General features: G+C 45.9%; 1 protein-coding gene across 4 annotated transcripts in view; it reads left to right on the top strand.

The window, feature by feature from the left end:
* DDX42 (DEAD-box helicase 42) overlaps positions 1-23,760 on the top strand; it is a 459,832-nt gene that overhangs the window by 31,528 nt on the left and 404,544 nt on the right. For all 4 annotated transcript variants that reach the window (XM_069634107.1, XM_069634109.1, XM_069634108.1 and 1 more), the window contains one exon: positions 15,261-15,485. In XM_069634107.1, coding sequence (XP_069490208.1) covers positions 15,261-15,485 — 225 coding nt within the window. The remainder of the gene's footprint in view (positions 1-15,260; positions 15,486-23,760) is intronic.

Genomic DNA, 23,760 nt, shown 5'->3' with positions numbered 1-23,760 from the left:
TATTTGAGGGGTTCCCCAAAGGGCGACTATCTCATGAAGGACATTAGTGTGAGACTGTGCTCTGCCTGCTCAGAGCGTCTGTCGCCGTGTTTAGCTCTACGGCTAGGTGAACTGCCGCTATAGAGATTCCTTCTTCCATTGCCCAGAACCAGAGCTGCATTGCTTCACTGCACAGTGGGAGTGATCCTACACCTCCTCTATTGTTGAGGTAGTACATGGCCACTGTGTTGTCTGTCATGATCAGGACATTCTTTCCCTGTACAAAGGGCACAAAAGCCTTCAGTGCTAGTCTGATTGCTCTCAGCTCCAAAAGGTTGATGTGTAGTTTGGACACCGATGGAGACCAACGACCGCTGATTGTCAGATCGTTGGTGTGGGCTCCTCAATCTGTCAGTGAGGCATCCGTCACTATCGTTATCTCCGGCCATGGTTGCCAAAAAGGTTCCCCCTTGAGGATATTCTCCTTGCAAGCCCACCATAGAAGATCTTGAGCCACTTTGGTTGGGACTTGTAGAAGATCTGACATCTCCCCTGAGAACTTGGACCATTGAGCACTGAGGGCCCACTGAAGGGATCTCATCCTCAATCTGGCACCAGAAAAATGCAGGATGCCATGAGGTTTAGCAACCTTAGAAAGTCGAATGCCGGTAGATGTTGGGCATTTTGAAACTTCATTACCATCTGCAGAATGTGGTGAGCTCTCTCCTCGGGAGGCGAGGCGATCCCTGAGGAAGTGATCGCTCTGATGAATTGTAGTTTTTGGCTTAGAATCATTTGCGACTTCTTGTAATTGAGGGAGAAGCCCAGACTGTGTAAGAAGTGGCAGGTCAAGGCCAGATGTTCCTGGGCTTGTTCGGATGAACTCGCCCTTATTAGCCAATAGTCCAGATAAGGGTAGATGTGAATCCCCCTTCTGATACTCGCTGCTACCACTGCCATCAGTTTGGTGAAAACCCTCAAGCGGAGGTTAGCCCAAATGGTAGAACTCGAAACTGATCATGAGAACCACCAATTGCGAACCTCTGGTACTTTCTGTGCTTGAGATGGATTGGCACATGAAAGTAAGAATCCTGAAGGCCCAATGAAACCAGCCAGTCCTGAAGCTGAAGAGCCTGAAGGATCTGAGAACGGGTCACCATCTTGAACTAGTCATTCCTGAGGAACTTGTTCAAGCTTCTCAAGTCCAAGATGGGTCTCAATCCTCCATCCTTTTTGGGGATGAGAAAGTAGGGGGAGCACCAGCCCTTGTTCCTCTGCGCTACAGGTACATGTTCTATTGCACCTTTCTCTAGCAGGGTTAAAATCTCCTGCACAAGGAGCGGGTCTGGAATTTTTACAGAGTTGGTTCCTGGTGGATGATCTTAAGGTCTTTGATGAAAAGGAAGACTGTAACCATCGGCCACTATTTCTAGTGCCTAGGCATCTAACGTAACACCCCGCCATTTGTCCAGATGCCGAGTGATTCTGCCTCCCACCGGAGTTTTGTGGGATAAGACCTCAAAGTGGCTTTGCAGCGGCTGAGGAAGGTAGTAGCCGCTGCTGTGGCTGATCTAGCCCCTCTCCATTTTCCACCCGAAAAGGTTTTCTCTGTTGGCCACTGACTTCTTGCCCCCTCCCTCTTCCAAAAGAGGAATAAAAGCGAAAGGGGCGTACGAGTGTTGTTGAGGTTGCCTTATAGCGGCGCTGAGTGAATTTGCTGCCACTTTCGAGTTCTGCAGTATCTCTCCAAGCGCTCATCCGCCTTGCTGCCAAACAACCTCATGTCGTCAAAGGGCATGTTAAGTAATCTAGAACTGCACGATCAGCTTTCTGGGCCCAAGCATCAACTTTTTTTATCGTCCCTGTCTGGTGGTATTGATGGGTAAGCTGATTGCCTAGTGGAGGTAGCAGCTTGGAAGTACAAGACTTTCGGGAGAGGGATGCTTGGATAAATACTCGGTCTGATAAGGCTGGCCTGTATTTTGGTACCAGTTTTTTATTTACTGCTGGAATCGAATCGGGATTATTCCAATTTACCATTAACCTTTTTTTTAAAGCTTTATGGAATGGTAAAACAGGATCTTTTAAGGGACTCACTCAGGATGTCAGTCATGTCATCATGGTCAAAATCCAGGGAAGCTGCTTTCCAACCCATAAAGTCAATGACCCTTCCCATAAGATTTCTATAACTGGGATCACCATGATCTGTAGGGTCTGGTCTTTCAAAATCCACTTCAAGTGAAGTCTCGAAGCCACTGGCATTTTGTAGGCAATCATAAAGGTCTGTTATTTTTTATTGTGGGTCAACTAGTTCTTCAGGGACACCTCTGGCCCCAAATCTACCTCCAGCTGGAGTGACATCCTCTTTAGAGGAATGTCCCTCGTATATAGATGACATGGATGTAAAAAATTCATGTCTAGTTTGAGGGTGGCAAGCCTTTTCAGGCAACCAAGGTGGAACTTGTCTAGGCATGGAAAATGGCGTTGACTTGGGCCTTGGTATTAGAGAAGACCTCGATAAAGGCGTCGATAGGGAAGACGCTGGTTTCGACTGTGTCGAAGGAGGCTTCGATGCTGTCGAAGAAGGCTCCAATACAGCCAAAGGTGTCGACGTTATTTTAGTTATTGGTCTCGACGCTAAGGTTGTCGACGGTGTCGAGTTGAGCTTTGTCTTTGACGTCGATGTTGATTCCAGTAGCCCTGATCTATGCACGGAGGCTTTGATTTAGTGCTAGGCGTCGGGGAGCTTTCCCTTCAAGACACTCTCGATTTCTTTTTCAACCCCTGAGTGTTCAGATCTTGATTTTCCTCTCTTTTAGAGTGAGTAGAGGCATGATCACCATGCGGCATCTTTGAGGGGGTCTGGCCTGCTTTCTCGAATATTTTGAGCATCGAAGCCCTCACATTTTTCTGGGGGAATCCTGCTTTGAAGGGTAACTTACTTTCCTCTCAGAAGAAGAGGACAAAGAAGACCTGTGATGTCGCTTCTTTGACTTTTTAGTCGAAGACTAGGAAGATTTCCCCGAGCGACTCGCCGATCTCGACCTTCTCGACTCGTGACGAGATTTTGTCCCAGATTTATCCGAATCCTTTTCTTTTAGAAGACTTGTATTTCTCCTCCCCCACCGCCAGCTTACCTCTGTGTTCCCTAAGAGCCTTACTGGACGTGGCTTGAGAGGTCGCACACTCGTCAACCTGATGGTCTGTGCTGAGGCACCAGAGGCAATTCTGATGGGGGTCGGTTATAGACCTTTTCCTGCCACACTTTAGACATTTTTTGAAACCTGTCTTGGGTGCAGAGGGATTTGAAGACTAGGACTTTGTCGAAGAAAATTCAGATGCGCCGTGCTTAACACGAAGCAGCTGCATTGGAAAAACGGAACTGAGGTAACGGGCGCTGCTCGAGCCCTTTATACAGCAGATGACGTTGACGCCCGACGGCAGCCCTCGAGGGACTTCGACTCCGCTGTCTCGAACACCGCGCCCCCTGGTGAAATTATTTGCTGAAGCTGGGATACGATTATCATAAAATGAGGAATACGTGGCCGGACACAATCCATTTGAAGTATACTTACCTTTTTAGTTGTACTCTCCCCCTTTAAAAAGTATGTTATTTTACTTATTTTGGTGTTTCCCCCTTCTGAAAAGTAAGAAGTGTTGGTACTGTTTTATTATTTTGAACTGAATGAGTGTAAAAGCTTACCCAAAGGGTTTTACCTACTTTGAAATACATTGCGTCTTTCTTAGTGTCCCATTGAGTTTTGCTTTCCCAGATCTAAAACAGTCTTGGGAGTTTATACTTACTTTTTGAAGGGGTGTTCAGCTACTTAATGACATACCTTTTTACTGTAACAAGTGTCGGGGCAAGCCACTACTATTTAAGTAGTCACTTGAAAAGTAATGTCTATTGGTACTGTTGGTACAAGCTTACCAATAGGGTTTACCTACCTTGAATAACGTATTGTCATTCGTAAAGTGTACCATTCAGTTTTGCTTTCCCTGATCTGCTTAGTGCAGTTCTAAAACAATCTTGGAGTTAATAATATTTGTGTTGCTCGTAGCCTGTTAGGCAAGATATGGATGCAGTAACCCTGTGGGGAACTACACCAGCCTTGTCCTATTGGTATTAGGTAACCCACCTATTGCTATAGGAATGTACTACACAAGGTGGTAGAGTGACTGAGCAGCCAGACTTCTCTCAAGTGGGGTAAATGTGAGCTGTAGAGATGTAACACTGAGATTCACAATTACAAGTATCCAAATAACATACACTCAAGGTTTTCTAGTAAAATAATTATTTAAAGGTCCGTTTTAAGTAAGCCTTCTTTATAAAGGGCAATATGCAACAATAGAAATGCACTTCAAAATACTTTATCAGAATTAGGTTAAGCAAGTGGATACTCTTTAGAGATGCCTCACACACACACTTCCTACACCCTAAGTTGACTTCAATTGATAGGACAGTATTGTCATTTATATATCAATTTTGTACTTGGTAAACCTCTATGGTTGTGGAAAAAGTAAAGGTTGGGGAAGGAAAAAGGTTAACGGGTTATCAGAGCTTGTGAATACTTTTCAATCTCCCGATGAAGTCTAGATTAGATCTTTCCCAGCAATACAAGTTAACATTATGCACCACCTATGAGGGACAGTTGGAATCCAAGTCAATGAGTCGGAAGAGTCTACAGGGAGCCAGGACAGCCCATGTCAATTTGAACAATTGTCTATGGAACACTTCTTTAGATAGCTCAAAAGTCTTGCACAAAGTTTAGAGAGTTTGTAATAAAATCACTGAGCCACAAGCTGTTAGGCTTGTGAAGGGCAGAGCTGATATCAACTCTGAAAAAAGCAGCTACTGCAAGTCTTAACTGAGATAATGCAAGCTACAGATAAGAGGTAAGTACCCCTTAGTCAAGACAGTAACATAGGTTTGAAGAAGAGGATCCAGCTGGCTTCTGTTCTGGTTGCAGTTCCTGGGCCTTTTGTGGGGACAAGAGGGAGGACGTCTGGAGGACTCCTGCACTGCAGTTTGAAGGTCTGCAGCAGCTACGTGCTCTTCTCCGTTCAGCAGAACTTCGCTGTTTCAGCTACAGGCAAATACCACCACTGCGGATCTTGGACACTTGATGGGCTTCCCTTGCTTCTGGAGTCCAGCACACTGGTGAGGTGACTCTGGCTTGGGTCGTCCTGCTTCGGGAGGGCCCTTGGGATCTTCGGTCCGACTTAAAGACTATGCACTCGACTACAGATTTCTTCGACCCCTAGCACTCTGTTCCAGCAGCAGCAAAGAAGTGCAGCCAGTTGGGGAAGGTCCTCCAGCAAAGTTCGTCTTGGGGTTATTTGGTCCCACCAACCAAAGGGAAGAAGTTGTCCATTCAGGGGCTTCTCTAGTCTATTCGGAATTGGAGCTTCAGCCCTGCAGCAGCGTTTCACCTTGCAGTTCAACGGTCCAGGAGGATGCAGCACACTTCTCTTCATGATTCTTTTGGATGTTTCGTCCAGTGGGTGACTGTCTTTGGTTCCAGAAGCCTTGCCTTTTTTATGCAGGTTTCTCCCATTCATCCAATGGGTGCATTCAGGTAACCAAGGACGCTAAGTATAGGGCTTTTCAGGCACCTCCCTCGCTTCCGGCCCTGCCTGACACACTGAAACAAGAGGTGGGTTTTAGCACTGAAGCCCGCCAAAGGTAAAACAAAGGGGTTAAACCTGGTTTGGTGTGCAGAGTAAACCCCCCAAAAAAAGACCTCGGAAGCAAGAAATGGCAAAAAAAGACGACCTGGCCACTTTGACAAAATGGGCACCCGTGGGTGCAGTACTGCAGCAGAGGTTTCAGCCTGCGGTAGAAATGCACAATGGTAGGAAAATTAAACCCATGCCACCCGCCATTAAAAGAAGTGAAGGTAACAAACAATGTTACATGAGTAATTAGGAAAAGGGGCTCCTAAGTAACCCCCAGCACTTCACATAAAATGGGGTGTGCTGGACCTACATAGGAAAAACAGGTAAGTAAAGTCAATTTCACTATTCTACTCTTGGGAACAGTAGTTCGCCCAAGAGAAGGTATTCAAACCTTAGGAGAAATCCAAGGGACTCCTCTGTGACACTGCACTGAAAGTACTCTGTGTCGCAATACAAAAGTAGATGCCTATGGAGTTTGTCAGATGCCAGGTTTGAGCCCTTTGTTCGTTTTTGCCTTTGGCGGTCTTCAGTCCTGAAACCTGTCTCTGGCTCTGTGTGTCTGGAAGGGCAGGAAGTGAAGGATGTTCCCGAAATTCCCCTGTCCTTTGTCTCTAGGAGTACCTGAATGCAACCAGTCCTGATTGGCTGGTGAGTGACAGCCTAGGCTGTGCAGGAATGGGACAAACCTGCTTAAAAGGAGTGTTTTGGGGCTAAAAGCAGAGTCAACCACTGGGAAGAACCTCAAACAAAACCGTGAACAAAGCTTGCTGTATCCTCTTGGACCTCTGAATTGCCTGTTGAAGCCCTGCCACTGTGCTGAAACTTCTTTTTCTGATCGACAAGATAAGCTCCGGAATAGACAACATCTTCCCTTGGGTTAATGGTACCAACTAACCCCGAGATTATTTACACTGGACCATCTTCCCCGACTGGCTGTACTACTTTGCTGCTGCAGGAACAGAGTGCCAGTGGCAGTTTCAGCTACCAGTAAATGGCACCACTGCAGATCTTGGACACTAGATGGGCTTCCTTCACTCCTTGAGTCCAGCACTCTGGGGACGTGACTCGCGCTTGGGTTGTCCTGTTTCGGGAAGGGCCTCGGGATCTTCTTGTAGCTTCGGTCCGGCTTAAAAACATTGCACTCTACTAAGGATTTCTTGACCCCTGGCACTCGGTTCCAGCTGCAGAAAAGAAGTACAGCCAGTTGGGGAAGGGTCTTCCAGCAAAGTTTGTTGTGGTTAGTTGGTTCCACTAACCCAAGGGAAGAAGTCGTCCTCTCTGGAGCATCTCTAGTCGATTTGTGAAGCACAGCAGTAGCGCTTCACCGGGCAGTTGAACGGCTCAGGATGATGCAGCAACCTTCTCTTCACGGTACCCTTCGGATGTTTCTTCCAGTGGTCGACTCTGTCTTCAGTTCAAGAAGCCTTGACTTTTTATGCAGGTTTTCTCATTCATGCACAGCCTAGCTGTCACTCACACAGCAGGGTGGCTGTCCTGCAAGGAAAGCCAGCTAGCCAATCATGACTGGATGCATTCAGGTAACCAAGGTGACTAAGGATGGAGTTTCGGTCACCTACCTCGCATCCTGCCCTGCCAGACATACTGGAGCCAGAGACCGGTTTCAATACTGAAGCCCGTCAAAGGCAAAGTGAACAAAAGTGTTAAACCTTGTTTGGCGAGTAAAACCTAAGAAAGACCTCACAAACCAGAAATGGCGAAAAACGAAGACGGGCCATTTAGTCATCCATGGGTGCTATACTGCAGCTGAGGCTCCAGCCTGCGGTAGAAAAGCACAATGGTAGGAACATTAAACCACTGCCACCAGCCATTTAAAGTAATGTGGGTAACATAAAAAATGTTACATGAGAAAGTAGGAAAAGGGGCTACTAAGTAACCCCCAGCCCTCCACATAAGGTGGGGTGTGCTGGACCTACATAGGAAAAGGGTAAGTAAAGTCAATTTCATAAACTACTCTTGGGAACAGTAGTTCACCCAAGAGAAGGTATTTAAACCTTAAGAGCAATCTAAAAGATTTCTCAGGGACACTGCACTGAAGGTGCAGTGTCACCATACAAAAGGTAGATGCGTATGGAGTTTGTCAGACTCCAAAAACAAAGAAAATACAGAATCCAAATTAGATCAAAATAAATGACAGTGAGAAAAAGGTTTCACTTTCTCCAGGATAAACATTAAAAAGTTCAAAAGTCCAGCAAAAGAGCTGGGGATCTCCAAGGTTGAAGGGGAATTAGCACAGAAATGAGAATACTCCCTAACCGAAGTGGATCACGGACACCGGTTGGACCTTCACTCCTTTGGTCCTGCACTCTGGTGATGGGAGTCTGGATCTGGAGGTCCTGCTTCTGGAGGATCCTTTGGTGGCTCCTGGAATTTCTTGCAGGATTCGTTCCACGGCAGACGTTGCACTCGACTATGGGCACTCTACCCTGGGCATTGGGCTCTCGCAGCACCTGAAGTAGGGGGATGGTGGTCCATTGGAGTTCCTCTTTGGGTTAGTTGGTCCCACTAACCCAAGGAGAGAAGTCGTTCTGTTCGGAGCTTGGCACAGAAGTTGAAATTCTCCCTAACACCCAGTGACTCCCTCCTGCCACTGAGAACACTCATGTTCCAAGAATAGGAAAGGACTTGGACAATTTGGGCATTTTGCCTAGTAAATGCAACACATGTTTAAAAGTAACTTACTTGTAATAGACTTGTTTGGGTAACTGTCCCTCTGAAATATGAGCAGTTAAAGTTCTGATTTACTTTGAATGTGTTCAGCCATTCTTAAAAGTATATAAAAGGTTATTTTACTCACCTGTAAATTGGTTGCCCCACTTCCCAAAAGTAATGCTGTTACAAACTGGGTCTTGCTTCCCTTGACCTGCTGTGTAGCCTGTCTAGAATAAGTCTCCCTTGGGTTACTTACCTTGCATAGCTGTGTGCAATGGCAATTCATAATAAGTATATTGTGGGTTTTACTAACCTTGGTCTGCCTTGTGCCATCCTAAAATAAGCTTACCTTAATCTGTCTTCCACTGATCTGTAAAGCAACTGGAATAGTTTACCACATTAGGTCTTACTCACCCTGGTAAAACTGTTATCCTGAATGTAGTTATAGGTTTTATACTGTTGCATGAATTTGTGTTCTACTATTCAGAAAAGTATCCTGGTAACCGGGTTGGCTTACTAAGTGATTTCTTATCTGAGTGTCACTGCATGACTGACCGGGTCTACTACCCTTGAATTACTGATGGTAATCTAAAAGTAACTTGTGGTTTTACTCCCTCTGAACAGTTGTGTTATATTCTAAATGTGTATGGGTAGGTCTGACTTGCCTAGTAGTACTGTTATGTTTCAGAATAACTTTCTTTGCTTTGGTCTGTGTACTTTCAGCATTGTGTTTGACTCTATGACAGAGTACTTAACAACCAACATTTACCTTGGCCTATTTGATTTTTATAATCAACCTTATTTTGTATAATACTTCTGGTTGTAATTGTTTCTTTTGAACCATTTCTATGCTACAGGTTCTTTGTACTTTCTTACAGCCATCACTCCCTCCTAAGATGAGCCTGGCTGCTCTGTCTGCGCTACCAAATTTTCAGTTGCTACAGCCTTCTACTAAGAGTGAAGTTTTGTACTGTCTCAGTTGTATGGTTTTGTGAAGCCCTTAGTTGAACTTCAGAAAAACTGCCCAATAGCTGGGTACTAATAACAGCTATAATAGTTTAGACAAGTTTGCATATGTTTCAGATGGTTTTACTATGTGATTTGTAACTGAAGAAGCTATTCTAATGCGACTACAACTGTAGTTTACTATCCTAAGATCATTGGAAGTTGTTGGGGTTAAAGTTCACCTATGGTAGGCCTGTAGAAGACTCCTTTCAGTATACATGGCTCCAACGTTTAGTAGGGGCCTGAACTATCCAAAAGGTTTGGTAGTAATGGCTGAGCAGCCAGTTTTAGTCTAGGAGGGAGAAGAGCTTTAGTAGAGTAAAAAGGCATTTGAGCACACAAGCAACCAAGAAGACATTAACTCACTTGCAGCTATATATAAATATTCTTATTTATTCAACATACTAGACAATGTTTAGTTCACTTTTCAGTTAAGGTAAATTAGACTTTCCTACTTATACCGTAGGACATTTGCAGTTGTAATTCAATTCAAGTGTAAACCTTCAGATCGAATGCAGGCAAGGGAAAGTTTCTTCAGGTTAGCAAAAATACTCCTCAACCAACAATCCCAGAATGATAATACTGGTAGGTGTAAATGTACTTTGGCAATTAAACTCAGAATCACTGCTTCAGGAAAGAATGAATCAATCAAAACCAACACAGAGCAGGTAAGCGTTGCATTAATTTCCCAGAGGCCTTAGACTTTAGAAGTCAATCCCTATCTAAGTGCGAGTATCTGAGTCCATTTCCAGCACTCCCCATTTCGCGGGCTAGTGCAGGGCCATGTGTGTGTTCCCAGGAAGTGGGCTGCGACTGTCTGTTCCCAATCCACATACTGGTGCCTGAATGTCTAGTGTGCATGCTTGCATGAGACCCACAGTGGTCCTCAATTGGACCACTGCTGGTGTGCGTGAGTGGGGCAGATCGTGCCATTGGAGGGCTGAGTCTGAACATCACCTGACTTTGCAAAAGACGATGAGTCCTACTGCCATGCCTCAGATCCTGGAAGAAATCCCGCAAGGAGCCAAGTATCCTGCATTGCTGAAGACGAGTTGAGTGACACTAAACCTGTCTAAAGAAGGCTTGGCGAGCAACTTCCTTCGTTGGAGCTTCGACCGTGGCAGTGCAGGGAACATACATTGAAGACGTCTGTTTGGTGTCCTGCAAACCAGAGCCTTCGGGTGTGCCCCTGAGCCAATCTGTGGCTGACAAGCTTGTGTTTTGGTCTACCGTGCTGCAGACACCGCCGTTCTGCGTTTTGGCCTGAAACTTTGGGGATCCACAGCTTATCCAAGAGAAGTAACCTCTGCAAACCTTCAGTCTTCTAACATCCAAGGGACCCGAGATACGAGGCTGACTTTGACTGCAGCAACTGTGTCCTCTCGGTCGCTCTGCACCGGTGACAATCGCCAGAAACGGCTTTCCCACATCCAGTTGTGTGCTGTGAGGAGGTATGCACCTGAGTGAGCTGCATTCTTCAACAAGAACTTGTTGCACCAGCTTCTGTGGTCGACCGGGGATTCACTTGAACCTGCAACTTCTGGGCACTACATCTGAAAAACTGCGTGAAACGGGACCACCGACCCTCTGAAGACTTGCCAAGTCCCTATAAAAACCTAGTACGGGGGGTGAGTTACAGTTATACTAACCTGAACCCCCTGACCCCCCAACCATCATCCCCTTAAAAATGTTCCTGACTTAAAACATCAATAGTTTGGCTTTGCCGTTGCCTGTTCACACGCACACTCCGACAGCTGGGGACAGTTTCATTGTATGTTTTTTGGCTTATATATAGCTCGCTATATATCATTGGTATGATCTTAAAGCATTTGTGGGTTGACCGCCTTTGGGGACCGTAGCCCAGGTCAGTCGAGAGAGTAGGGTAGAATACAGTGCTTGGGTGCACTCAGTATGTGCGCAGCCAGTGTGATGTGCGCAATGGCGACTGAATCCTAACAGTAGGTGCGGTGGTAGTGAGATCAAGAGTTTGTGTAGTCGGTTGGTCTCCGAGCTTGCCTTGTGGAGGTATTGGGCCTGTGTAGGACTTTTGTGTGCAGCTAGGCCAAGGGTTTTTATTTTTAATTTTTTTTTCTTCCTGGGCTATAGCTGCGTTTTAACTGCTGATGAGGTGTTCATGGAGAATTGTTTGTATGTGTGCAGCTAGGCCGAAATTGATCGAGGGGTATAGCTGCACTCTATTGTCTGTTGGTGTAACATGGAGAGTGAGCATAGCGGTAGGAGAGGTGAGTGTCTGGAGTGGATGATATCGGAGCCCACTGTTCCTGGTTACTTTCTAAGTCTGGATGAGCTTTGCAGTGGTCGTCCTCGTGTTTTGCGGTAGCGGTACTCTGAGGTAGATTCACAGGTTGGACCGGAGTAAGTTATGATTTGCACGGTCAGCGGTTCATTATTCTTAGGCTCAGCACTTTCAGGGAGCCTGGTGTGGTTTATGGTGGGTTTCAGGGTAGGTCTTGGCAGGATACTGGTTATAGGTTGGGACATATCTCACAGCAACGTAGTCCTACCGAGACAGTGGTGCTAAAGGACAGGCTGGACAGAGGCCTTGTAGAACCCAATTGTTTAGTGCCTTGGGTGGGTTCGTATCTTATGTAGTCGGGCAAGGTAGGGAGCAAATGGGTATGATCAACTTAATGGCACGAGAGGCTGCTAGGTCTGTGTAGTAGAATCTGGAAGCAGAGAGTCAGCAGATGCATATCCTAGACCCTGCAGGCCACTAAGACTGCCAACTTTGGCTTCGCAGTTCCTAATTCCGACCTTAATGTCTTATTGGTCTATTTCTGTGGTCCCTTCCCTCGGTATCCATAGGAACACTTGTTGGCCGGCTTTAATTACTTTCCAATTTAATGTCATTGAACTCCTAAATCCTAGATTTTGCTGGGTTTCGGCGGCCCTAGACAGTCCTAATAATTGGTTTACGGAAAAAGCCAGGTTTTTAGAGCTTTACGGAAGGCAGTGCAGTCTTGGTTATGTTGAATGTGAGGAGGGAGGGAGTTTCCACATAGTTGGCCAAGGATGAGTAGGCGGAGCCTCCAATCCTGGTTGAATTGGAGGCTGGAATCACTAGTAAGAGGGCGGCAGTGCTTGACCTTAGGGTGCATGATGGGTGGTAGGATGTAATCTTCTCTTGCAGGTATGCTAGGCCGTTCTTGTGCACTGCTCGGTCGGGTAATGCATGGGTTTTTATTAGTGGCCCTTTGTCCAACAGGGAGTCCGTGAAGGGAGTGGAGAGCTGTGGCGATGTGATCCCTGTCCCAGTCCAAGAAGGTGTCTGGCGGTAGAGTTTTGGGCACTTTGGAGTTTAAATTGGTTTGCAGTGTACCGAGATGTAAGGAGTTGGCATAGTCCAGTCTCGACATAACAATGGACATAATAGCGGCAAGTCTGTTGTGGTAGGTGAGGTAAGGGAAATTGCGTTTTAGGAGCTTGAGGTGGTAGTAGCAGGATTTTGATCTATTATTGATCTGATGGGAGAGGGTTAAGCCTGAGTCCATAGTGCAGCCAAGGTTTTTGACTATTTCGGAGTAGGGGGAGGGGGGGGCGAGCTTGGGTGCCAAGGGAGGGGGCCATGGTAGTGGTTGCGGGAGAAAGGCAGGGGCGGGGAGGGCTGACGTTGGGGGGGGGGGGGGGGAGTCTGGGAGGGGTGGGGAAGTTCCTGCATGACCTCACCAATGCCGCTGTGCTGGTGGGTGGCTCATGGGGTGTAGGAATGGTGGGTGAGGGGTACTCGATGGATGAGAATTGAGGTGTGTGGGATGTGGCTAGGGGGCAGGTGGTATGTGGTGCGCCAGAGCGCTCCTCTGATCTTAGTTAGAAGAGGTATGGTGATTGGGGGGGGGGGGAGTGCGAGGGGGATCAGAGTGTATGGGTGTTGTGGAGAGGTCGGAGATGGCGGGTGAAGTGGCATGCAGCAGGGATTTGTGAATGAAGGCGCTAGTACTGAGGGCATAAACCGGGTAGGGTGCTTTGGTTGGTGGTCGTCGGGGGAGGGGGGGAGCAGAAGGGGCACGGTTGTGGGGACGGAGAGGCGGTCTTAGTTGTCGTGGTATCTCCTTCAGGTTGGGGAAGTCAGTCATGGTTGTGGGATGGACTGGTGCAGCAGGTGATTAATGTGGGGGTCAGAGGGTAGCTGCAGATACAGAGGGCTAGGACATAAGGTATCTGGGTCGATGCACCGAAGACTAAGATAGCAGCCAATGTAGTGAGGGTTAATGCAATAGCAGTAAGTGCAATAATAGTGCAATAGGACCTAGGTTTGGGACACCTGGATAAAGGGAGAAAGGGCTTAACACGAGAGCACAACAGTAAATGCAATATCAGTAAATGCAATAGTAGCGCCTAGATTTGGGACACCTGGATAGAGGGAGAGCGGGGCCTAACACGGAGGCAGTACAGTAAATATGGCTAGGGAGAACAGTCTATCTAGATGCAAAGTTTGACTAAGGGCCTTAACTAACTATAGTCGGACTCAACAGTTTACAGCGGATAGTAATTGCGGGACACCCACTGTTCAGACCCTCACCTACCTTGTCGGTTGATGGCTGCAGGCATCCCAGGTTAACACGTACCAACACAGTATGAGGTTTTCTCTGCAGGTGCCGTCCTTTGCCTCGGGTCCTTTGCCTCGGGTCCTTTGCCGCGGGGGTTGCACGGGCAGAGCGCTGCCCTGAAAGGTTGTAAGATACAGAGAATGGACCAATCGGGGGAGGAGGGAGGGAGGGACTGGAGGAGGGAGCTACAACGGCAATCAAATGGCCTGAGAGCTGCGCTGGGGGCCTGAATTTACTACGAAAATAAGGCACAAAATGGAGGGGGCAGCACTACGGGCTCGACACTCGGGGACCACAAAATAATAGCATAGACACCTCACTTCTGGAACTTTTTTCCTGACCACAAAACACCCTCCTCCTAACTTTTCCTGCCTTACAGAACTACTTTTAACTTGGTGAACTTTCAGGGCAGAAGGCCCCAGTGAACTTGGCATTGAACTTTATAAAGTTAGTTGTTTCTCTTGTGGATTCGCGATTACAAATATAACCATACCTTTCCTTTCAGTGTTATGGGGTGGTGGCATTGTGGTTTTATTACACTGGTTGCTGTGGTTATATATTTGTATTTCATTATTAGTTTGTGATGTATTACAAACTGCTTATAGTCATTTGTATGGTGTTTGCTTGGCCATAAAAATAGTGTTTTTATAACATGTATAATTTTAATCTTTGATTACTTACCTTCGACTCATTGTGGTCCCCTGACCAGGCTCAGCCCTTCCTGAGCCTTACCCTTGACCACTCTCCGTTGCTACTTGAACTGGTTTGGCTCTAGCTCCCAGAGTTGTCCCTGTCACAAACTAGGTTGGCCTCGTATATGGCCACCAGGCCAGAGTATAGAAATCCAGTCCTAACCTACCCCACTTTACCTGTCCCCTAGAGGAGGTTAAACCTAGCGGGTTCACCTCCCTAGACCCAAAGGGGTTGGCTCTATCTTGGGGGGGCTCGGGGGGGGGGGGAAGGGGGCAAATGCCTTGGATCCATCAACTCCTATTCAGAAGTGTCCAGCATTTTACAACATTGGCAAACAGTGGTTGCATTTGTTTGTTGGCTCATTCAAGTTGTTTCCAAAGTAACAGCTGTTGACCCTATTATGACTTTCCAAGATGTGACTTGTCATGAGTGAAAGGAATTGAAAAAGGTTTACTAGATTAGTGAATTCACAAACCCTTACTTTTCCCCCATTGCCTTAACTAGTTCCAACGACAGCACCTTTGTTTTAAGTGCCCAATCAAACGTTTTAAATCCATCTGACGCGTTTCATCCTTTAAAATATGAGGGAGAATGCAGTGTAATGGTAAATGGGAATTTCATTTTTGTATATGCTGGCACTTGTAACTGTATATTTTACATTGACAGATCTGACATGAACTGGAACAAAGGTGGCCCTGGCACTAAACGGGGGTTTGGTTTTGGTGGTTTTGCGATTGCAACGGGAAAGAAGGAGGAACCAAAACTCCCTACACCGGTTCACAATGCCTTTGGTTCCACTTCCATTGGGGGCTATGGTAAAGGTGGACCTCCACAGCTTCCTTCGTTCTACAAGATTGGCTCAAAGCGAGCAAACTTCGATGAGGAGAATGCGTAAGTACCAGATCTTTTTCTGTGCTCTTCTTAGTTCAGCGTTCGCTGCCTATGATGGGACTGCAACACTGTCACTCTCCTCCAGTATTTTTTTCTTAGTGTGGGATTTGAAACATAGGGACTTTGCTAAATGGGCCCTGTACATTGATAGTTTGATGTCTGTAACAAAATTAAAAAACCTGTTAATTTGCTGGTAGTGTTAATTTTCTAAATATATTTTAGGTTTTCTAATCACCTTTTTGTTGTTACTCTGAGGTTGCCGTTAGTCCATTATAGTGGCTGAAATGGCAACCTTGTGGGTTAAGCCCTCTTATTTGTGAGCAACTCGTTTTGTTTGGCCTAATCCCTCAGGTTCAAAGGTAGGCAGGGATATATATGGTTGTTCGGAAATAGTTTTCATTCTGCTGCTTTCCCTCCATTGACTTTAAAAGGACGCCTTACCTTTTTGCTTTTTGTTTAGGACCTTTCTTGACTTTTGGCTGGAAGTAAAGGCTTTTCACCACTCTTACCTTGCTACGCGCATCTGTTTTGGCGGCACTGATAGTCCCTATAGCTATCCGCGCAGAAGAAATCTGTCCTCCAAAGTAAAATTCCCCATTTTTATCCAACACCTTCTGTGCAGTGTGGCCGAGACATTGTGTCTTTTAACTTTGTTTTTAGTAACTTTGGAGTTATTTACATGATCTGTACTGGATGGGCTGGTGGCAGCGGATACTTTTTGTATTGTTTTCTTCCTTATAGTCTTGTACACTTCTGCATTTTACAGCTTAATGCCATTTGCAGTACCATATACTTTAAACTGGCTATGCCACATTTTTGCCTGCCCTTTGTACATGTTATAGTTTCACCTTCTTTCTGCTCTGGAGTGGCCTGATCTTCCCAATATGGTAAGCCCTTTCGCGGGCAAATTTTCGTCTGTTTGTGGCGAGATGTGGGGGCTGGGGCTGTCTAGACCCCATCCACATTCGTGCCCAAAGTGTCTGTTGAGGGGCAAAGGTAGTGGCCATAGGCTGGCAAGTATTGGAAAGCAGATGGTCAAGTGTGAATGGTGCAGTTCTTTGCCATTTGTGGGCTGGGGGCAACTCCAGCCTGGATTCTGGCCAAAAGGAGACTCCTGCAGCCATTGCCCAGATCATTGCTGGAGCCAATGCTCCTAAGAGGCCGAGCAGCCAGCTGAAGACACAGACGTCTGCATTGGAGCCTTCCAGCAGCCCTTTCTTCACTCGGCTGGTGAAGCCCTGTTATCGGCAGATATCTGAAGACCTTCATCAGTGCTTGAATCCCTCGACCAGTGGGAACAACCAGTCCTGACCTCCAAGTGCCTCAAACGGTTGAACCTTTGAGCAGAGGCCCGGAATCCTCTTGTGGGTCTGGTTGGACGTCCTCTTAAGCTACTTCTCTGAACCAGTTGTCTTTGTGAGTTAAAGCTTGGGATGCTGCAGGTCCTCATTTTATGGCACAAAGCATTTCCCAAAAGTTGGAGCTCTCCACCATGAAGAGGGTCTTGGTGGACAAGCTTCTTTGTTTACACCACAAGGGTCGACTTCCGGCATTTTCTTTAAGTGGCCATTAATATTTGCCACTTGCATCGCACTCTGGGAATGCTCAGAGGTTGACCGTAGTCTGTGAGTCCAGCTTCCCAGTGTCCAGTAACAGTCCAACAGATCCTGAAACCACTAATTGGCCAGGCCCAAAAACCTGACACTTAAAGTAACCTTTGGTCCCAAGGCTCCTGGACCTGCTCCAACTTAACCAAGGCAAGGATCGAGAAGGGGCTACAGTGGTCCCAGAGTGTATCCGGTACAGGGGTTTAGTAAATGTACCTATTCTGCCCTCTCCCTCTCCCCAGGATTCTGTGGGGGTAACCTCCTAGCCCTAGCTCTCGCCTAGTCTTGAACGGTGGTGTTCTGGTCAGATATTCTTCCCTCACTCTACACTAAGGTGAATGGATTGGGAGAGAGGTTGAAAGACTTTCTTCTTCTTATTGAACTTGTAGGGACTTGCAATCTACCGGTTGGCTCAGGCCAACTTTTTTCAACTTATTAAATGGAGTCCTAGCTGCTTTAAAATACATTTATTTGGACTTGTCACTTTAAGTGCACTAGGCCCCCTGCATTTATAGTTTGGAAGGACTTTGTAAGGATGGTACCTTATTTCTAAAGTATTGTATGGGGTTTACCAAATCCTTTATATTCAGCCGATTAGTCCTCCACTTGTTGATTACATACCTGGTTCTGTTTCTTTATTCACTTGGTTTACTATGCTTACAGTATCTTAATATCATTCTAACTGTATTTCAAACGGAATTATGTATATAATAGTAATGAATGTGTCAGTGTTACTTAACTGTGGTTTTTCATTGTTAAGAGTTGTCTAAGGCCTAAACAAGTAACTGTATTTGTATATCTTCACCCGACCCACCGCCTGAGCAGGAGCTCACTGGCGGTGCCCGTGCTGCTGGAGCAGCACCAAGTGCATCATCATCCCTGAGAGGACCTAAAGGTAAGCTTGCTGGCATAATTACCCAGTGCCTTCAAGCCCCTACCCTTGCACTTCCACTCTGATTGCCATTGCACCTAATTTCATCACGAATATTACTATATTTGTCCTGTGTGCTCATCCATGCGTATTGCGAGCCATAGTCTCCTGCACTCCTTTATTATCTCCGCGGCGACTCCACTACGACAAAGCGCGTGCCCAGCTGAAAATGTTCGCTGCTTTGCACCGAGGTTAAGCTACCAGGATCCGTATACAACTATGAGTGGCACCATTTACCCCAGCTACAGATGTCTGTCCTGTGACGGGGTAAGAAACATTTGGTCCCACCGTGCCTGAAATTCAAATTCTGGACTAAGTTATTTGTGTAAAACACCGCTCTTGTACGTTGAATACTAGCTCAAAGTACTTCTGAACTGTTAGCTACGCATTGATTACAAATTGATCTGTCCACTATTCTAATGGTACAATCATTGTTAACTTCCGCCTCGAATGACCCCTCGTGGCTTGTTTATCCCAGTCGCTAACGTAACCCCTTGTTCAAGGCATTCACACATCCTTTGATCCAGCCGACGTGTAGGGCGCTTCTCAGGCCCACTGCACAAAATTGTATTCCCCTATTTTATGATGTGCTCCTCTGGCTCATGGTCTACTTGTACACTAGTGAAAAATTATGATGTGTTTTCACTGCCCAATCCTGTATTAGGCCATGTTCATGAGGCTCATTAGCATACTGCCAAATTCCGAATTTAGACCAAAATTGTATTTGCCTATTTTCATGTTGCATGTCGCTGGCTTACGGTCTAGTTGTGTACTAGCCCAATCTTTATGATGTTTCCACTGCCCAATCCTGCATTAGTCCATGTTCATTAGCATAATGCTTAATTCCTAAATTAGACCAAAATCGTATTGGCCCATTTCCATGCTGTGCTTCCCTGGCTCTTGGTCTACCTGTGTACTAGCCCATGTTTTCTGAAGTGTTTCTACTGCCCAATTTTACATTAGCCAATGTTTGTTGCACCTCAGCCTTCAACCAAACCAGCCACTCTGCGTTTTATTACCCAGAGCCCATTCATGAACTTAAATATTACTAATGATGTTCTCTAGCCCATTGTCGAATTCTGAATTAGCTTAGTTGCCTGTATAAGTATCCCCTGGCTTATCGACCTTACTAGCAGTCTGTTACCACGCCAATTACCAAACTGCATCGCCAGTCTACAATACTCTGCTACCTGCCCTCATCCGACCATCCTATCCATCAGCATCCTCATCAGCAAGCCACTGCAACCATTAGGCATACCCGTGGCGCTACTAGTGCGTCTCCTTAGAACCACATGCACCTCGCCAGAGCACCTGTTCTGATGCAACTACACGCGCCACCCTGCAGACTAACAAGACACATTGCACTAGGACTGGGCACCCACACACAAGAGCCCCAGCCCCATTCCTATCTATCTGCCCCACCCTCTGCCCCCCTCCTTCCACTATACAGTGCTTCATTCCACCAAACTATGCCCAACGGCACCCACAATACCAGCCCCTGCACTGCAACTCCAAGTCACCCAGCAACCACGCCCATTGATAACTCGGTCTGCTCTAATGGTGTATTGATCTTCCATAAAACAGGCCTGGCCTGTTTACACTGCCCAGACACCACCCCTTGCCCTGCCCCACACCATTCCTTCCCAGTTCTCCAGCATTCCCAAGCACACCTCGGCACTCCCTGCCACTACTGGGCAGATTACGCTGGTCTCTCCACCAGAACTACACATAACATAGTCAAAACTACCTCCCACTACAGCAAAAAGAAACAATAGACTCTCAGCTCGCCACCAACAACACCTCCACGTTAAAAACCAACCTGCCTCTCCTCTTTTCACTCTTACCACCAGGCTACACGTGAATCAGGAGACACCCGACATCAACTCCCAATTGTCCAGCAACTCCAATGAGATCCTGCAAATCACTCCTAACACTGCAGCGACCCTGACCCCCTCCCGGACCCATGCGACCTTGCCCTTAAGTTCGCTCAAACAGAGTCAGCCTCTGTTAGGAGCCCTACTAAATGTCAGATCCCTTGGGACCCATGCAATAGACGCACACAATTGCATACTAGAATCTAAACTTGACTTCTTGGTGCGCACCGAAACATGGCTGCATACTGCCTCAGGTCCACAGATTGCACTAGCCATCCAGTCCGAATACACCCTCCTTAGAGCGGATCGATCGGTTGCCATAGGTGGAGGAGTAGCTATTATCCACAAAACTGCACTACAATTTAGGGAATGTAAAATGGAATAGCCTACTGGCTAAACAGCACTCGCTTTCAAACGAGCCGTCAGCCCCAAGGAAACAATCAACTTACTAATAGTATACAGAGCGCCAAGTGCTTCAAATAACCCAAGTATATCCTCCTAGGAGACCTTAATCTAGGCTATAACGACCCCATGGACAGCAAAGCAACAGCCTGCCACAAGGCATTCTGTGAGATGCAATTCTCCCAAATAGTGAACTCCCCTACTCACTCTAAAGGTAGAATTCTCGACTGGATACTCACATTGAGTACCGCAGTAACCTTAGTAGACATCCTCAAAATGCAATGGACTAACCACTACTTAATCAAATTCAACATAAACTTAGACATAGACCCAACAGCTAAACCATGTAGTCCAGTCCCCATTCAGGTTAGAAATGCACACAAACTCACCCCCGAGAACTTAAATCCGTTACTCAACAGTTTGCTAAATGCCAAAGCACTAGACATCAGCACAGAGTGTTGCGAATCAATGTCTTATAAGCGCAATTGAAGTAGCCCCTCTTACAACCAAACTGCCCAAGTCCAAAAGCAGCTCCCCCTGGTTCAACGATGAACTCGTAGAACTCGGAAGCCAAAAAAGAGCCCTAAGACATTTAACCAGGAAAAAATAATTACCCTGAGCTCTGTATCCAATTGCAACAACTATCCAAATTGTACAAAACGAGGGTATACTCTCATAAAGCCGTATCGCTCAATAATCGTATTTCCAATACGGCCTGTAACACAATAATTATTGAATTATTCACTGTCATTAGAGAACTAGAATCCCCCATCCAACCCACCAGCCCCATGACTATTAGCAAAGCCTGGTGTACCACTATTCAGGATGCATTATCCTCTAAAGTGAATACACTCAAAGCAAAATAGCCTCGCAAAAGAAGCTCCTTGAGCGCACAACCATTCCACCCCACCCACTAGACACCACAAGATCTGATATACCCGAAGTTACTGAGGACCAGGTCCTCAAAACAATAGCCTCTCTCAAGCCATACAACCGTAAAGGAGACAGTTTCCCTGCCAAAGTAGTCGGACTGCGCCACCACACTAGCACCTATTATTATTATTATTATTATTATTATTATTATTATTATTATTATTATTATTACCACCAAATTTGTTAACAAATCTTTCAACTCTAGTGAAATACCAGCATCTATTAAAGGCGCTTTGGTCACGCCCCTACTCAAAAAACCTTAACTAGACCCAGCAATCCCAACAAATTACAGGCCCATAACTACAGTGCCATTTCTCCTCAAAATCATAGACAAAATAGTATACACCCAAGTCCAAACCCACCTAGAACACAGCCATCGGCTAAGGGACAGCCAATCGGGATTCTGCCCCAGTCACAGTACTGAGACTGCCCTCCTAGACCTAAAAAACACATGGACTCTATTAGGGACTCTGGTAAACTGGGCATCCTACTACTCTTTGACCTCTCTGCGGCGTTTGACTTAGTCGACCATGGTAAGTTATGCCAAACCCTCGCTACAAACTTCCACTTCTCCAATAAATCCACTACTTGGATAAAACCCTTCCTATCCAACCGCACCTCCAGAGTCACCTTAGGGGAAGAAGCAGCCGACCCCATCCCTGTAACTCTGAGTACCGCAAGGATCCTGCCTCTCCCCTACGCTCTAGAACGCCCACACAATATTCATGGCACTAGACGCCCTGGGAGTAATTTACACGAACTTCGCTGACATGAAAATTCTTATTCCCATCACAGGCAACCTCGAACATGACACAGCTTGCATCAATAAAATGTACTCCCTCTTCCAAATCTAGATGGCCAACAATAGTCTCTGCCTTAACGGAGAAAAAACTGAGATCATCATAGTCGGCACCCCAGCCAGACTAAACTCCACCGCCATAGCTATAGATGGTACCCCCATTTCTCACAAAGTTAAAACCCTAGGAGTATACCTTGACTCCAATCTCACCATCAACAACCATATTAGCGCGCTTGCCTCCTCCACGGCTTATACAGCCAAGCTCATCACACTAAGCAGACACTTAATCTCCACTGTAAATTGTCTGACACTCGCTAGAGCCCTCATCCTAACAAAAATTGACTACTGCAATGTTCTATTGCTAGGCACCTCAAACAACTTATCTAAACTTAAACTCCTATAAAACAAAGCCCCTGGAGCAGCTCTGGGCATTAACAAAAGAGAGCACATCTCTCAACATAGAAGAGACGCTCACTGCCTCCCAGTACAAGCGAGAAGTTTCCACAAAACTCACCATTACCCATAAATGCATTTCTGACATGGCCCCCAGCTATCTCAATCGAAGCATCTCTTGCAAAACGACACCTAGAATACTCAGATCTAGCGCCAACACACACCTCCATATCCCATGCTTCACTACCTCCAGAGCCGGCAAGGCCAGTTTACCCGTAGCTTCTGCCCGCATCTGGAACTCGCTTCCCACCCACCTCAGCAACAAAACCTCCTTACCCAAGTTAAAGAAAGAACTTAAAACCTGGCTATTCAACACATTTCCATAGTAAAATGAACATAGCATACCTTACTCTATATTACCCACTGCCTAACACATTTTCTCCTCGTCCTATGCTGAGGTTCACACTTGTCCTGTCATACCCACGCCACTGCCCAAGATACCATGACTGATGTAAACTGGTCAAAAATAGCCTAAGATGTGCCTAAGATGCCCAAGACTGATTAAGAAGCCTAAGATGTACCGAAGATGCTTGTAACTACCTAAAACCTATAAGATATCTGTAACTGATTAACTTGTATGTTAATGTACGATGCAAATGCCATGTTGTAACTGATTAAGCAAGAAGGACTGGGTTGTGGGATCGATCTATTGGTTGGGTGCTAATTACCACTCTCAAAAATAATAAAAGTACTAGAATTAGTAGTAGTGCGAAAAACACAAATAATCCAAGGCATGGGTGGCAGCGAGTTGGCCAAAGTCCCACAAACTTCCCACAAAGGTTTGATTAATTAGACAAAGGATTATTGGGGTTGGGACGGTATCTCATCCTCTTAAACCCCCAATGTTTATACAAAATCCACTGAAATTGAAAACTTGTTATATATGACACAATTTCAGATATTGATGGTTATTTATTATTTTTCTTTGGTTTCTGATCAGCTGACACGTGTTTCGACCTCACTGGTAGTTCTCAAGGCTGTAGTCAACATTGAATGCAAGCAAATTACAATTTGTTATTGTATAACATTCACATAGCATTATGTGATTCGAAATTGGGGTATAAATATCAATTTCACACTATCAAATTATACATGTTAAATTATTGTTCTAATGGTTGGAAATAGAACAAAACATACCAAATGTTGTCACTCATCAGGTCAGGGATGGAGTAGAGTAGTGGAAAGGTACGTGGAGAACCAATGAGAGTTTAGGAAAAATAAAATAAAAGGAAGGGGGACATTAATTATAACACAAAATGCATAATACTGCATGGTT

Source organism: Ambystoma mexicanum, chromosome 13 (assembly GCF_040938575.1).
Source record: "Ambystoma mexicanum isolate Mex_15411 chromosome 13, UKY_AmexF1_1, whole genome shotgun sequence".
Lineage (NCBI taxonomy): Eukaryota > Metazoa > Chordata > Amphibia > Caudata > Ambystomatidae > Ambystoma > Ambystoma mexicanum.
The sequence above is the reverse complement of the archived record's forward strand: the minus strand, read 5'-3'. Positions and strand labels throughout refer to the sequence as shown.